Source organism: Bos mutus, chromosome 17, assembly GCF_027580195.1.
Source record: "Bos mutus isolate GX-2022 chromosome 17, NWIPB_WYAK_1.1, whole genome shotgun sequence".
In the NCBI taxonomy this organism is placed as follows: Eukaryota; Metazoa; Chordata; class Mammalia; order Artiodactyla; family Bovidae; genus Bos; species Bos mutus.
In genome coordinates, this window is record NC_091633.1 from 71841773 (window position 1) to 71858690 (window position 16918).

At 37.3% G+C, this 16918-nt stretch overlaps 1 protein-coding gene across 4 annotated transcripts in view; it reads right to left on the reverse strand.

Annotated features, from left to right (window-relative positions):
* Positions 1–719: 719 nt before the first annotated feature.
* The window catches only part of KLHL2 (kelch like family member 2), a 167273-nt gene continuing 151074 nt past the window's right edge, over positions 720–16918 (reverse strand). For all 4 annotated transcript variants that reach the window (XM_070386694.1, XM_070386695.1, XM_070386693.1 and 1 more), the window contains 6 exons: positions 8386–8583; positions 7896–7997; positions 6492–6620; positions 5714–5854; positions 3457–3600; positions 720–1835 (listed from right to left, as the gene is read on the reverse strand). In XM_070386694.1, the coding sequence (XP_070242795.1) occupies positions 1807–1835; positions 3457–3600; positions 5714–5854; positions 6492–6620; positions 7896–7997; positions 8386–8583 (743 nt within the window). In that variant the 3' untranslated portion in view covers positions 720–1806. The remainder of the gene's footprint in view (positions 1836–3456; positions 3601–5713; positions 5855–6491; positions 6621–7895; positions 7998–8385; positions 8584–16918) is intronic.

A 16918-nucleotide genomic window follows, 5' to 3' on the forward strand; every position in this document is an offset into this window, starting at 1 on the left:
AATGCAGAAATTTATTTTCATAAGGTGAGCATAGGCTTTTGCTTTTCCTAATTAGTTATAATTCCACTTACAATGGAAAATTCAACTAAGTTGGTAATAATAAAATAAAGGTGGTTCTATGTTTAAATGCGACTCTATTAACTACACAGAACTTTCATCACAGGTATAATTCTCTCCTCTTATTGACTGTTCTGGCAAGAGCTCAGGTCTACTACCTTCTAAATCCCCAAGGAACAGCCACCATATCCCATCACCCCATGCCATCTCCTCCTCCTGTGTTCAGCACCTCAGGTATCCACCCAACTTCCCTATGTCCATTTCCTCAATTCCTTCAATTTGGTATCAAAACCACAGTTTATTTCTCAGTTGTGTCAGAGTAGATATTTTTCCTTTGGCTTCCTTTTGATTCAGTGCTATTTCTTTTACTTTTATCTTGTGTCCTGCCCATATTAGGGACAGAACACTATGAAAACTTTAAGTTTTACCAATCCTTGGGAGATGTTCTCCTTGATAATTAAGGTAGTTTTTTCTTGGAGAACAGTTTTCAGTGACTTTAGTTCAGTGACTTAACTGACTTGCCTTGTAGGTTTCTTTGACAACAAATTTTAAATACTGATTTATGAAGTAGAAAATGCAAATTTTATAAAAGAATACAAGAAGTGAACAGGCAACTTTCTTAATAACAAACTAGATAAAAATCAAGGACAACGTGAAACAAATAATATACAAATTTTTATTCAAAGTTAATTCAATAAAGACATATTTTGGTCATTTTGAAGGTGAGATTAATTGAAGATCTCAGAAAAACTATCTGATCAATGCATATGGCTACTCACAGAAAGTTCTCTCTTCTGTTAATAGCAGCTAAATTTATACACACACAGAAAAAATTCTTAAGAGCATGCAAATTCAGTTGAATTCCATACATTCATTATATTCATCAAAAACCTGCAATAATGTTCATGCCAAAGTGTTAAGAAAAAAAATTTGAAATTCACACCAAAACATGACCAATATTAAACCAAAGAAAATAATAAATAAGCATAATTTATATTTTATTTTAAAAAGTTTGGCATCACACAAGTATTCAAGAGTGTTACACCATGTTCATTCCTCAGAAGTGGCATTTTAAAGTGTTAAGCATTGTTAAATATCAAAAAATACAACTCTGTTTTACAATGTAGTACTGGCATAATTCAAAGTACTGTGCCAATTATAAATAGTATAATCAAGTTTCAAACATCTTTTCAAACATATTTAAAGGAAAGCATATAGACACACATTTATATGCATACAATTTATTATACTCATGTAATCAAACATATTTTATAAAAGCAAATGGTTTTATCCCTCAACTAGTTTATATACTTACACAGAGTTTAATACCTGTTCAAAGATTTTCAGTTCCTGTGCATACAGATTTTCAGAAGAAGGAATAAAGATAAAATTTAATTTTACAAGAACACATATTACTTTATCCCCCTTCACAAAATAATCCATAGTTATTCAAGGTTGATAACTACTCTTTGTGAAAGCAACCGTTGTCCAAAGACTACAGAATAATACTGCAATCCAAGTTTCTTATTAAAATTCAGTCAGCTGCTGCTCACTGCAGAAAAAGCCTACACGGTGCATCTACCAAAAATAATCTTCAGTATCTGAGGCCTAGAGAGGCAGATGATCTTATCCTCTGCAGAGACTTAACGTGCAGCTACAAGTGGAGAAGTGCTAGACTCTCAGTAACTTCAGAAGTACTTGTTGAAGTCTGCTTCTCATGTGTAAATGCGCCGAAAATGTCCTTTGGGCTCATAATGGTTTATCAATAACTGTGACCCCTGAACAAAGAAACAAAAAAATAAATAAAACTGAAGTCACAGGAAGCATTCTCTGAGAATATCTTGAATTTTTTTATGTTATAACTTAAGTGACAAGGACTGAACAGATCATGATGTTTCAAAATCTCTAAGAAACTTTAATATTACTATCATTTTAATCTAAATGACAATGAAATCTTTGTTTAAAAATTATGTACCAAAACTATGTCAGACTATTTAATCCAGAACTCATCTTTTGCTCTTCACAGTTATATAATGAAGGGAAAACAATTTTACTCAAGAAATACTAAGATCCACCTAATACTAAAAGGGACACAAAGAAATTTGTGAGAGTGATGAATATTCATTATCTTGATTGTGGTGATGGTTTCATACATATGTCAAAACTAATAAAATTGTACACTTTAAATATAAGCTGTTTATTCTATATCAGTTATATCTCACTAAAGCTGTTTTAAAAAATTTTACATAATTTTGATGAATGCTATCCTGGAAGCTTACTGTATATAGTTCTATTACATGTTGTTTTGGATGATACATAAATAACAGTGATGGTTAATTAGTATAAATTTCTTTTTTCTCCAGTAGTAAATCAGTATTAGAATGTTACTGAAACATTCTAATATTTAAGGCAATATAAATATAGATACCAGAAAATTCATATGCAATAGTTTTAAAGGCTCATATTATAAGAGTATTACCATTTTTCTTATGAAGAGAATGGACCAAAATGATTATTTTACAATTCAATCAGTGCTGTGCTTAAAAAAAATTACTCTGTAGCCTCACCATAATACCATCACATGGAGCCCTGCAAAGGGAGATTTCTTTTAGCATGCGTGACGAGTTGCTCAGTCACGTCTTGACCCTTTGAGACCTTTAGACTCAGCCGATTAGGCTCCTCTGTCCATGGGATTTTTCAGACAATAATACTGAAGTGGGTTGCCATTTCCTCCTCCAGGGGGATTTTCCCAACCCAGGGATCGAAACTGTTTCCTGCATTGCAGGCAGATTGTTTACCCAGTGAGCTATCGGGGAAGCTCCCATATCTTTTAGATATCTGAGTAATTAAAGCCTTGCTACATAGTTAATTCCCTTCTACAATGGAAATATTTGTAATTTTGAATACAAATGACCGCTGCTGCTACTGCTGCTAAGTCGCTTCAGTTGTGTCCGACTTTGTGCAACCCCATAGACAGCAGCCCACCAGGCTCTGCCGTCCCTGGGATTCTCCAGGCAAGAACACTGGAGTGGGTTGCCATTTCCTTCTCCATTGTGTGAAAGTGAAAAGTGAAAGTGAAGTCACTCAGTTGTGTCCGACTCGTAGCGACCCCATGGACTGCAGCCCACCAGACTCCTCCATCCATGGGATTTTCTAGGCAAGAGTACTGGAGTGGCTTGCCATTGCCTTTTCCGAATACAAATGACTACACGATGACAAAAGAATACTAGTACCTTATTTTAGAAAATACATATCTGACATTAATTATTTTGAGAATAAGAAGTAAGATATACTTTGAGAAAAGACTTTCTTCTTATATGAGAAAACCATTCTTAATGGAAAAATCATAATGATTTTGTATTATAATAGAAGACTGTAAGAAAACTGAACAATCATTACCTGCATAACTTCTCCCTGTGCTCATACAAGATGATACAACTGTCCATTTATCAGTTGTTGGGTTATAATATTCTACTGATGCCAAGTTACAGGAACCATCATCCCCTCCAACTACGTATAACAGACCATTAACTGCACAAACTCCTTTAAAAAAATTAAACAGAGAGAAAACAATTATTTAAAAAATTCGGATGACTATAAATGGCTCTGAACGTGTCTGGTCAAGTGATCCAGATATACTTACTTCTGTGTAAAAGGCAGGAAAAGAAGATGGGGAAGCTGAAAAGAATTCCTTTATGCAAGGAATTTCTCTAATATCAACTGTAAGCTTCTATTCAAGTTACTTATACAGCAGTTGCTCTATATATGCATTATTTCACTTAATCTTCACAATAACCTTTATAGGCCAGAAACTATTTTATTTCCCACTTTATTAAAAACAGTAGAAAATTTAAAAGTCAAAGAAGTTTAGTAATTCTCCCAAAGTCAGCTTCTAAGGAAATCTTAAGGAAAAAGAGAAAATAATAAATATATATATTCGTAGAAGGTAAAAATGATTCTGAATTTTATTATACTGACTAGCTAATTATTTTATCTTCTTTAAAGGGAGAACAGTATTATTTATTTATTATGAGAATACTATGTTTTTTTCTTTTTTGGAAAAATTCAAAACCCCTAGAAAAGTACAAAGAAGAAAAGACCACCACTAATCTTATACCACTTGGAATCCCGATCACTGAAATTTTGGCTCTTTTCTATGCATATATTCTCAGACTCTTTTTTAACCCCAAAGTAGCTCATGCTACATAAGCTACTTTTTACACACTCACACCAAACAATATATACCTGGATATTTCCTCAAGTTAATAAATACAGATTTATATTATTTTTAACGGCTGCACGGTATTCCATGTATGCTGCTGCTGCTGCTGCTAAATCACTTCAGTCGTGGCCAACTCTGTGTGACGCCATAGACGGCAGTCCACCAGGCTACCCCGTCCCTGGGATTCTCCAGGCAAGAACACTGGAGTGGGTTGCCATTTCCTTCTCTAATGCATGAAAGTGAAAAGTGAAAGTGAAGTCGCTCAGTCGTGTCCGACTCTTCGCGACCCCATGGACTGCAGTCTACCAGGCTCCTCCATCCGTGGGATTTTCCAGGCAAGAGCACTGGAGTGGGGGGCCATTGCCTTCTCTGATTCCATGTATGATACTACCATAATTCATTTGTCTTTTATTTTCAGCTTTCTTGCTCTTGTTGCAAATAAATTTCCTAATCCAGGAAGCACAAGCACATATGCTTTTGTAACTTCACATGTGCTGGGGCCCAGATTTGTGGGGTTTTACTAGTTTTGGACTATCCATAGCTGAAAGAGCTTTAGTACTTCACCTAGTACCACTGACTGGATGAAGTACAAGAGGTCAAGTGAATTATATATTTTGTTCTGCTGAGTGAGTTCTTGGAGTCCCACATACTTATCTTCCTTAGTGATCCCATTTAAAGTAAAGAGAAATAAGAAGAGCATTTCTGGGGTGATGGAGGGTGCATCTTGCAACATCAATCAATGGTACACAGTGATTCTGAGAATCATCAGGATTATTTTGGATTATAGGACCTGGCATGAAGACAATGGCGTTTTTAAGAAGATGAGCATTTCCCCAAAAGACTATCTAGCTATCCTGAATCTATTTTCCTATTTCCTATTTCTATTTCCCTTCCATGGATTTTCTTTTTAAGATAGTACTTCCCTGGTCTTGAAGACCTCAGGTTTCTTAAAATTGCTGTCGTCGTTGTTTTAGCTTTTCCATTCTCTAGAAACCCTGAACTGTATTAAATTGTGGTTGCCTTCTTTAGGCTTCCCCTCCAGATTCAGATAAACAACCAGCTTTTTAATCTGGTATAAGTATTTACTTAACTAGACTAAAGTCCCTGAAAACTGGACTCCAAAATATGATACAGGCAGACATTCAAAAATGTCTGTGGTACAAAAGAATGAATTCAAGTATCACATAGAGTTCTTTTTCTAACTTAGTATTTATGGTCATCACCAAAAGGTAAGCTCTGATGGAAGGATGACATTAAACCGCATGCCCCACATCATGCTTGGCATTTACTGCCTCTGATCATTGTGAGTTTCTGCCTTTACAGGGCAAATCTATTAGGAACTCAGATCAGTAGAAGAACAACAGAAATACACAGTGATATCAGTAAAACTCTGAATACAATTCAATACAAATTTCATAATCTTAAATTAGATACCTGCATTTCTTCTGCACATGTTCATATCTGCAACCTGTCTCCATGTGTTGGTGGCAGGATCATACACTTCAACACTTTTTCGTACTAAAGGGCCATCATGACCCCCTACAGCATACAATAAGTTGTTTAATACACCAACACCTATAAAACACACAAAACCAACCTATAGTAGTAGAGTAAAAGGGTCGGGAAATTTGTAACATTTTAGGGTTTATTCAAATGACTTGTAAATAAAATTTCTGAAATTATTCATATTAAAAATCAAGATTAAAGCATTCAACCTAGAAAACAGAAATGAAAATAATTACAAATGAGAATCTTAGTAAGAACTATTGTTATGGTCAAATACAATAAAAATAATGTCTAGGTGAAAACAGAGGGAAGTCCTTTACAACAAAATCCTTTTGAAAACAACTTTCATGACAAAAGGAAATGAGTATTAAGAGTATTAAATCTGTAAGAAATGGATATGAAGGGAGTTGATTATTAAGCAAGTTCTCCAATAAGCACTAAAAACAAAAACCTAAAAGTAATGCCAAACAATATGAATAATTAAATGAAACTGAATAAGCCTTTAATATAGCACATGAGAAATTTTACAAAGTGAATTTAAGTGCATCTACCTACCACTCCACCTGTATAATGCAAAAGACATTTTAACAGTGTCACTAGAATCAGTATACACTTTCTGATAATATAAAGAGATGTCATTATTTCACTTGTTTAATTCTTTTCCATCATTTTTGTGTTTCAATTGCTGAATGAGGTTCCTATTCACCTGCTCCACTCCGTCTAGTGCTCATTTCCGCTATATAGGTCCACTCATTTGCCGTGGCACTGTAGCATTCTACTGTGCTGAGACACTGACGTGAAGCTCCATCATAACCCCCAACAGCATAGAGCAGACCTAAACATGGAATCACAAAGAAAGTCAAATTCATAAACAGCTATTTTTCCAAGTCATGAAATGTTGAATTTTCCTCCATGGTAGCAGAGTTGACCTTTAAAGTATTACTGATTTTTATGAACTATTTAAAATCTTGCCTAATGGTGATAGGTGGAGTTACCAAATCACATTATAAAGATCTGTAGAATATACATGATATTAATTTAACACTTTCATCAATAATCTGACAGAAAAGAAAGTACATTTATTATATCTATGGATAACACTAACTGCTAAGTGAACAATATCCTAGAAAACCAAATTAAATAGCAAAGTTATCTTGTATGTGTGCGTGTGTGCTCAGTTGTGTCTGACTCTTACAACCTCATGGACTGTAGCCCGTCAAGCTCCTCTGTCCATGGGATTTCCCAGGCAAGAATACTGGAGTGGGTTGCCATTTTAAAAAAGTAATATTAGGAGTCAGTACAGTATACAATGAAATTATTATTTGCTAATAAAAAGAAATGAGGTATTGGTAAATGCTACAGCACGAATAAATCCTGAACATTATGCCAAGTCAAAGAAGCCAGCTGCAAAAGGACAACATACTCTATAATTTCATTAATATGAAAATGTCCATAAGTGGAAAATTTATACAGAGGCAGGAATGTAGGGTAGTGTTTGCCAAGGGCTGGGAGGATATGGATGATAACTGAGGGCAATAGGGTTGCTTTGGGGGTAATAAAAATGTTCTAAAATGAACTGTTATGACAGATGCACACCAAATTGTACACTTTACTGAGTGAAATGTATTGTATGTGAATTAAAATACAATACATCTGGTTTAAAAAAAAAGTCAGTGCAGAGAATTATACCCACCATGGAGAGGTAGGTGGGAAGCCACAAATCTGCCCAACAAGTAAAAAAAAACTCATACTTACAGCGCTAATTCTTTGGGGGAACAAAGTAGCATATACACAAATAACTGTGGCAACCCATCACTTAAAAGTTAAACAGCCCTTCTCTAGATGTAAAACTTCATATTCATGCCATCTGGTTTGCTTCCCAAATGATTATACTAAGATCAGTTAATAATTTTACATACGTTATACAAAGAGATGAGAAAAAGAGGGAGGGAGGACAGAGAGAGGCCAGGGGGCAGGCAAAAAAGGATGACTAACATTTCATAATAACCACTGTATGTTTCCCTTTTAAAATCATTTGCTTGCCCATTTAGAAAACTGGGGTCTGGGTTATTGGAAGAAACACTCTTAACCACCAGAAGGTTGCCCGCACCTCCAACAACACCGACACCCACACTGCTCCTCCTGGTGTTCATGGGAGCCACGTGGAACCACTCGTTGGACTTGATGTTGTATGCTTCCACAGAGGACAGCCCTGTAATGAACAAAGCACAATGTGCTTCATCTCCTCCTCAGGTTCCTTATATATACATTAGGGAAATACTTCAGTTGCATTAAAATGGGCTAACATCCAATTATATGATGAAGAGAATTAATTTCTTTTCTAGAGAACACCTACACAAGCGACTGACATTCACTGGCTTTTTAAACTTGAGAAGATGACTGATACTGAAGCATGAGAAAAACATATACTCAGCACTCTTAACATCATTTAAAGGAATTCTGGATGGAAATTTTAAACTTATGGTTATAATACCTAGTAAAACACTCAACTCACTCCTAACTATGCCAGGCCTTGTTCCATAAATATGATTGCTATGTTAATTTCTAACAGTAATTTAGAAAAGATGAAAGAAAATTGCCTGTACTCCCGTCAAAGCCTCCCACCGCATATAACAGTCCATTCAACACAGCAGCCCCCAGAGTGCTTCTCCGGTCTCGCATGTTAGCAACGCTGGTCCACTGATCTTTCACAGGGTCATAAGAATCCACAGTGCGGACCCTCAAGGAACCATTAAAGCCACCAACAGCAAAAACGAGGCCGGCCATGTAAACCATCCCTGCAAAAGAAAAAAAGCAGTTAATAGTGAGTGTGCAACTCAACTGCTGCTGCTGCTGCTGCTAAGTCACTTCAGTCGTGTTTGACTCTGTGCGACCCCATAGACGGCAGCCCACCAGGCTCCCCCATCCCTGGGATTCTCCAGGCAAGAACACTGCCACCACCTAAAGACTGCATTCCAAACAGTCTAAAACTGTTGTCAGATTTTAAGTTCCCCTAAGGAGAAGCTTGACTGAATAGGTCCTAAGAAACACTATTCATTAGTGAGAATACAGAACAATAACTAGATTGTGCTCCTTTCTGCTATGAAAAAAATGCAACGGCATGGGGTGAGGTATTACTTTGACTCCTGACTTTTTCAAAGATATACACAGACTTAAACAATGGGCAAGAATTTTCCAACCAACTGAACATGTTTATATTTAATTTGCATAATGTGCTTCTAGTTTATCATGTTAGTGGGCTAAATCTGGGGTTAGCAAATTATAGCCAGTAGGCTATTTCAGTAGAAGCTCACTGAGCTGAGAATGATTTTTACATTTTTAAATGGTTGAAAAGCAGTCAAGAAGAAAAGAATATTTCATGATACACAAAAAGTTACATAAAATTAAAATTTTAGTATCCATAAATAAAGTTTTATTGGAACACAGCTCCAGACATTCATCATGCTGCTTTCAACTATGGTGGCACTTGATTAGTTGTGACAAAGATTATATAACCCACAAAGCCACAAATATCTGCTCTCTGGTCCTTTAAGAAAAAGTTTGCTAGCCCCTGGGCTAGTGAGGTGCTAGGGGTCCCTAGGTGGAGAAACTAAATTGCAGACTCTGGATTTCACCACTTCTTCACCTTCCCAAACTTTTTCATGCTGCTGTCCTGTTCTGAGAAGCTCCTCTTCAAGTTGGAAATCCCAATGAAAGTTACATATTTTCTATGAGGCCTTCCCCAAACCACTAATCCTGAAGGGATTATCACTAACTCCTGAACCACCAGAGCAAATAACATCTATTTCAAGGTTAATAAATCTTACACACTTTGCAGTATCATTGTAAAACATTCTTCAAAATATCTGATCAAGTGCTCTTCAAAAGGGCATGAAAATACAGACTATGGAACTGTCACAAGTCAGAAGAGATTAAGAAAACATGACAACTAAATGAAATATTACAAGGATCAAAATGGCAAAGCAGGAGGAAATGGAGCTCATCTCATCCACAAATGCATCAAACATGCATCTACATGTGGAACAACTCTCACAGAAAACTGACTGGAAACTGGCAAGAGATCTCTTTTACAACCAAAGCTGCAAGGAAGGTTTCCATGTAACCAAGGAGGATGGGGGGGAAAAAGGCATTCAGAACAGGCCTAGCACACCTGAGAGGGAGCTGTAAAGAAGGAAAGGTTCACATGGGCAGGACCTCGTCCTAGGGAGCCCCCCTTGCTTGCTGCAAGGTCTGCTAGGACAAAGAGAGGGGCTGGAGGTGTTACAGATGTGGGTTCCTGGACTCTCTAAGCAACAGAAATTGATAAGAGGCCAGATCAGGAATTCAGGCAGGCCTGAATATGTGGGATATGTGCTTAGCAAAAGGGAGCAAAAACAAATAACAGGTTTCCTTGCTCACTCCCTGAAGAGAGGAGAGCTGATTTCTTAAATGGTGTGAAGGTGAGAGAGGATTGGTGGGCTGCACAGGGCATGTGACTTAGATGGTCTGCCCACCCCTTGGTAGTGTTGTGTGCAGGACCCTGCTTTTGCTCCCAGCATGTCAGACGTGGCAGTTGTGTTTTAGCCTTGTTCATAAGTGCCCTGACTATGCATGTGTGAAGTGGGCTTTCCTCATAGCTCAGTCAGTAAAGAATCTGCCTGCAATGCAGGAGACCTGGGTTCTATTCCTGGGTCAGGAACATCCCCTGGAGAAGAAAATGGCAACCCACTTCAATATTCTTTCCTGGAGAATGCTATGGACAGAGGAGCCTGTTAGGCTTCAGTCCATGGGGTCGCAAGAGTTGGACATGACTTAGCAACTAAACTACCACCAGAGTTTCTTTATATTCTGTTGCTAAGGGTGTTTCCAGATATAAGGACTACAGAAAAGGATGCCATGTCCCAGGTCCCAGTCTGTCTCAAAGTGGCCTGGTCTTTGCTCTTGAGGAGTGTATGGGTGCTGGTTTACTAGCAATCAGAGCAGAGACACCCTGGAGCTGATCACTGCAACCTCACCATGCTTCCCTGTCTAAATTAAAATGCACAATGGGTGGGGATGCTAGTACGCACAGCAGCTAGATGCTGAATCTTGGGCAGATGGGCCCAGGTTGAGGACTCAGTCTATCTGCACGGAAACAGCTTAGAGGGCCTTGTGTATGGCCTTATTGAATCTCAGAGCCCATTGTCAGTACTCACACCGTGAGGGCAGGTCCAGCCCCAGCGGATACTCTTGGTGTATACACTGGGTGACACCACAGAAACACATGAAACAGAAACAGTCCCTGGGGAGGAGTACACAGGGGTTCCTTTTCTGGATGGAGCACTCTGGTTCTGCCCATCTGACACTGAAGCTTGGAGCCAGATCTAAAGCAGATAGGTCCTGGGAGAGGCCTGTCACAGAGGCAGCCCAAGTATCAGCAGCAGCACAACCATCTTGATTCCTGCAGCTACAGCACCCTGGCCCCAAGCACCAGCCCACTCCATACCACACACCATAGCCTAGCAATAGATCTGGGATGAACGCCATGGAGAAAGGGACATGACCATGGGCTGTTTCTAGGCAGAACCAAAAATGACTGCACAGGGGTTCACACTGTAACCATATGATCCTCACTTGCTTCTAGAGCTCACTTCCTTTGGGACAGAGCAAGGGCAACGGTGCCATATTGAGCCTGAGACTCAGGGCTTCTACTCAAACAACGGGGAGGGGGGCAGATCCAGCCCCTGACAAGGCTGTGACAGCCAAGAAGAAAAGAGGAGGCCCCACTCAACATCTAGAGCAGGTTCTGGACACAACAACTCCAATCACATCTCCTTATCAAGGGTTAACAGCCAGCACATTCTGAGGAGAGATGTGGCTGGCATACAGACCAGAAACAGCCCTCACACCAAAAGTATTGGACTTACACAGTCTACACAGGGATTTGACAGCTCTCTGTGTACGTGCTTCATTGCGTTCGACTCTTAGTGACTCCACAGATTACAGCCCACCAGGCTCCTTTGTCCATGGGATTTTCCCAGCAAGAATACAGGAATGGGTTGCCATTTCCTTTTAGGGGATCTTCCCAAGCCAGGGATTGAACCTGAGTCTCCTGCATGGCAGGCAGATTCTTTACTGCTGAGCCACTGGGGAAATCCTAATAAGTACATACCTATCAATAATTACTTCAAATGTCAATGGGCTAATCAAAAGACATATAGATTGGCAGACTGAATGACAACAATAAAAAATATAACAAGAAATTACACTGTATTGCCTACAAAGAGACTCACTTCAGTGTGAGGGACACAGAGATTTAAAGCGAAAAGATGAAAAAAGATACTTCATGCAAATGGAAATGACAAGAAAGGAGAGGTTGTAATACTCATATAAGACAAAATAGACTTTAAAAGTTCTAACAAAAGACACAGAAGGACATTATTTAATAATAAAGGGATCAATATTGGAAGAGGATACATGTACCCAATATAAAATTAAAAAAAAAAAATACTAACAGGCATAAACGAAGAAATTGACAGGAATATAATAATAGTAGGAAAATTTAATACCCCACTGCTATCAATGGACAGACATTCCAGACAAAAAAATTAATAAGGAAAGAGGGACCATAAATAATACAACACATTAGTTGGATTTAACTGATATCTATAGGACACTACATCCAAAAATACCCAAGATACACATTACATTTTTTTGAAGTGTGCACAGACCATTCTCTAGGATACACCATACACTAGGTCACAAAACAAGCCTCAACAAATTTAAGAGGACAGAAATTATTTCATGTATCTTTTCTGACCACAATAGTGTAAAACTAGAAATCAACTACAGAAAGAAAACAGAGGAAAAAACATATGGAGATGAAACAACATGCTACTAAAAAACCAATGGGTCAATGATGGACTCAATTAAGAAATCAGAAAATGCCTTGACTTCAAAGGACAATGATAACAGAACCTTACATCCTATGGGATGAAGTAAAAGCAGTTCTACAAGAGAAGTTCATAGCTATAAAGGCATTCCTCAAGGAAAAATTCAAACAGCCTAACCTACCAACTAAAAGAATTAGGACAAGAAGAATAAACAAAACTCAAGGTTAGCAGAAAGAAAAACAACAAATATTAGAGAGGAAATAAAGAAAATGAAGATTAAAAAGAAAAACAACAGAAAAGATCAATAAAGCCAAGAGCTGGTTTTTAGAAAAGATAAGCAAAAATCAACAAACCTCTAGTTAGGCTCCACAAGAAGAGAGCAAATCCAAATAAACAAAGAAGTAAAAGAAGAGAAATAACAACCACAGAAATACAAAAAAATAAAATAAAATCATTAGAATACTGTGAACACTTACATAATGACAAACTGGACAGCCTAGAAGAAATGGAAAAGTTTCAAGAAACGTGTTGCTGTTTAGTCGGTAAGTCATGTCCAACTCTGGTGGACTATATGTAGCCCACCAGGTTCCTCTGTCCATGAGATTTCCCAAGCAAGAATACTGGAGTGGGCTGCCATTTCCTTCTCCAGGGGATCTTCCCAACACAAGGACTGAACCCACGTCTCCTGTATTACAGGTGGATTCTTTACCACTGAGCCACCTGGAAAGCTCAGCCAAAACTGAAGGAACAGATAACAATAGAATCTGTAATAAAAACAACTCCCTGCAAGCAAAAGTCCAGGACCATACAGCTTATCTGTGTTCCTCAAACTATTTCAAAGTGAGGAATACTTCCAAAGTTATCCTATGAGGGCACCATCATCCTGATACCAAAACTAGACAAAGATACTACAAAAAAGAGAAAACTACAGACCAGTATCTCTGAAGAATATCGATGCAAAATTATTCAACAGAATATTAGCAAACCAAATCCAGCAATACAGAGAAAGGATCATATTGATGTTGCATTCATTCCAGGTTAAAAAAGATGGTTCAAGATAAGTAAATCAATCAATATGATACACCATTTAACAAAAGGAACCAAAAAAACTAGATGATCATATCAACAGACACAAAGAAAGTATTTAATAAAATTCAACATCTACTCATGACAAAAAAATCTCATTAAAGTGGGTATAAAGGGAACATATCTCAAAATAATAAAAGTCATTTATGACAAATCCATAGCAAACATAATACTCAACAGTGAAAAGCTGGAAAACTTACTGCTAAATTCAGGAAGAAGACAAGGATGCCCACTTTTACTGCTTCTGCTCAATACTGTATTGGAAGTCCTAGTCTTATCAGTCTGACAAGAAATAAAATGTATCCAAACAGGAAGAAAAGAGGTAGAACTGTCATTATTTGCACATGATGTGACATTCTCTATAGAGAACTCTTAAGACTCCACAAACAACTATTAGAACTATTAAATAAACTCAACAACATGGCAGGATACAAGATTAATACACAGAAATCTGCTGCATTCCTTTACACAAACAATGAAACATCAGAAAAACAAAGTTTAAAAGATAAGTCCCATTTGAAATTCCAACAACCTAGGAATAAGCGTAACCAAGGAGGTGGAAGATCTATATGCTGAAAACTATAAAACAACAATGAAGGAAACTGGAGATGATTCAGAATTGGAAAGAAATCTCTTGCTCTTACAAAAATAATATTGCTAAAATGACCATACAATTTACAGGTTAAATGCAATCTGTAATACTCAGGACAGTTTTCAGAGAAATGACCCAGAAATGCCAAAGAAATACTGAGGAAAAAGAATAAAGCTGGAGGTATAACTCTTCTAGACATCACACAAAACTACAAAGCTACAGTAAACAAAACACTATGGTAATGGTAAAAAACAGACATATAGATCAATGGAAGAGAACAGAGAGTCCAGAAAAAGCCACATACCTATGGTCAATTAATCCAACAAAGGAGACAAGACAAAGCAATAGAAAAGAGACAGTCTCTTCAACAAGTAGTGTTGGGAAAGCTAAACAGCCACATGTAAATCAATGAAATTAGAACACTCCCTCATATCACCTACAAAAATAAACAAAAATGGTTTAAAACCAAAATGTAAGACATGTTATGCCTAGAAGAAAAAACAGGCAAAACATTCTTAGAAATAAATCACAGCAACATTTTCTTAGAGCGGTCTCCCAAGGCAAAAGAAATAAGAGCAAATAACAACAACAGGACCTCAGTTCAGTTCAGTTCACTCGCTCAGTTGTGTCCGACTCTTTGCGACCCCATGAATCGCAGCACTCCCTGTCCATCACCAGCACGACCCCATGAATCGCCAGGCCTCCCTGTCCATCACCAACTCCCGGACTTCACTCAGACTCATGTCCATCGAGTCAGTGATGCCATCCAGCCATCTCATCCTCTGTCGTCCCCTTCTCCTCCTGCCCCCAATCCCTCCCAGCATCAGGGTCTTTTCCAATGAGTCAACTCTCTTTGCATGAGGTAGCCAAAACTTAAAAATTTTGATTTTTAAGGAATCAAAGGAAACCATCACAAACACAATCACAGCAAAGAAAACCATCAACGAAATGAAAAGGCAACCTATGGAATGGGAGAAAACATTTCCAAATGATGCAACTGACAAGGGGTTAATATCTCAAATATACAAACCACTCATACAAGTCAATACAAAAAGAAAAAAAAATCAACCCAATCAGAAAATGGGCAGAAGACCTAAATAGACATTTCTCCAAAGATAAATAGATGTTCAAACAGGCACATGAAAAGATGTTCAACATCTGAGATTATCAGAGAGATGCAAATCAAAACCACAGTGAAGTATTACCTCACAGTGGTCAGATGGCTTCATCAAAATATCTACAAATGATAAATGCTGGAAAGGATGTGAAGAAAAGGGAACCTTCCTACACTATTGGTGGGAATGTAAATTGGTACAGCCACTGTGGAAAATGGTATGGAGTTTTCTTTAAAAAACTAAAAATGCAAACTACAATATGATCCAGCAATCCCCATCCTGGGCATATATCTGGAAAAGATGAAAATTGTGATTTGTAAAGGTACATGCACTCAGTGCTCAGAGTAGCACTATTTACAATAGCAAAGACATGGAAACAAACCAAGTGTCCACCAATAGATGATTGGTTTAATGTGTGTTACATATACAGCGGAATATTACTCTGTCATAACAAAGAACGAAATACTACCATTTGCAGCAACATGGATGAACCTAGATAATATCATACAGAGGTAAGTCAGAAGACAAATACTACGTGACATCACATATGTGGAGTCTAAAACATGATACAAACAAATCTACATACAAAACAGACTCACAGACACAGAAAACAAACTTATGGCTACCAAAGGGGAAACGGGAAAGGGATAAATTAGAAGTGTGGGATTAACACATACATACTACTACACATAAGGTAGATAAGCAACAAGGATTTACTGTATTCAATATCTTGCAATAATGTATAATGGAAAATAGTCTTAAGATAAACATAAGTGAATCATTTTGCTGTATACCTGAAACTAACACAATATTGTAAATCAACTATATTTACTTCAATTATAAATACATGCATGCATGCAATGTGAGGTCTTGAAACAGAATAGAAACATTAACACAAAAAATTGTAAAATACAGTAAGCCTGTAGCTTAGGTAATAGTAATATACCAATACTGATTTCTTAAGTTTTGAGAACTATCACAGCTATATAATATATTAATACTATGAATTATACACACAAATAATTTTTAAGTAAGACTTTTCTATACAAGAAAGAAATCCATAAGTACAAGGACAAAAGTCTAATGGTACAGGAACACATAGAAAGTAATAGTGTTACATGGCAAAAATAACACAAAAATAATGCAAATAAAGTCAAAAGATTAATACAAATAAATATTCACACCACAACTGACAGGAAAAAAGGGCCATTCTCCTTAACATATCAAATCAATAATAAAACAATGGCAAAAATCATGAAACCACGAACTGACCATTTAGAAAGATGTTTAACTTTCCTCAAAATAGAAGTACAAACTAGATGTGAAAGAATTTTTCACCTACCAGCTTGCAAAACTCAAACATTTAATTATAAGGTGCTACAGGGGCTCCCCTGATAGCTCAGTTGGTAGAGAATCCACCTGAAATGCAGGAGACCCCATTTTGATTTGTGGATTGGGAAGATCCCCT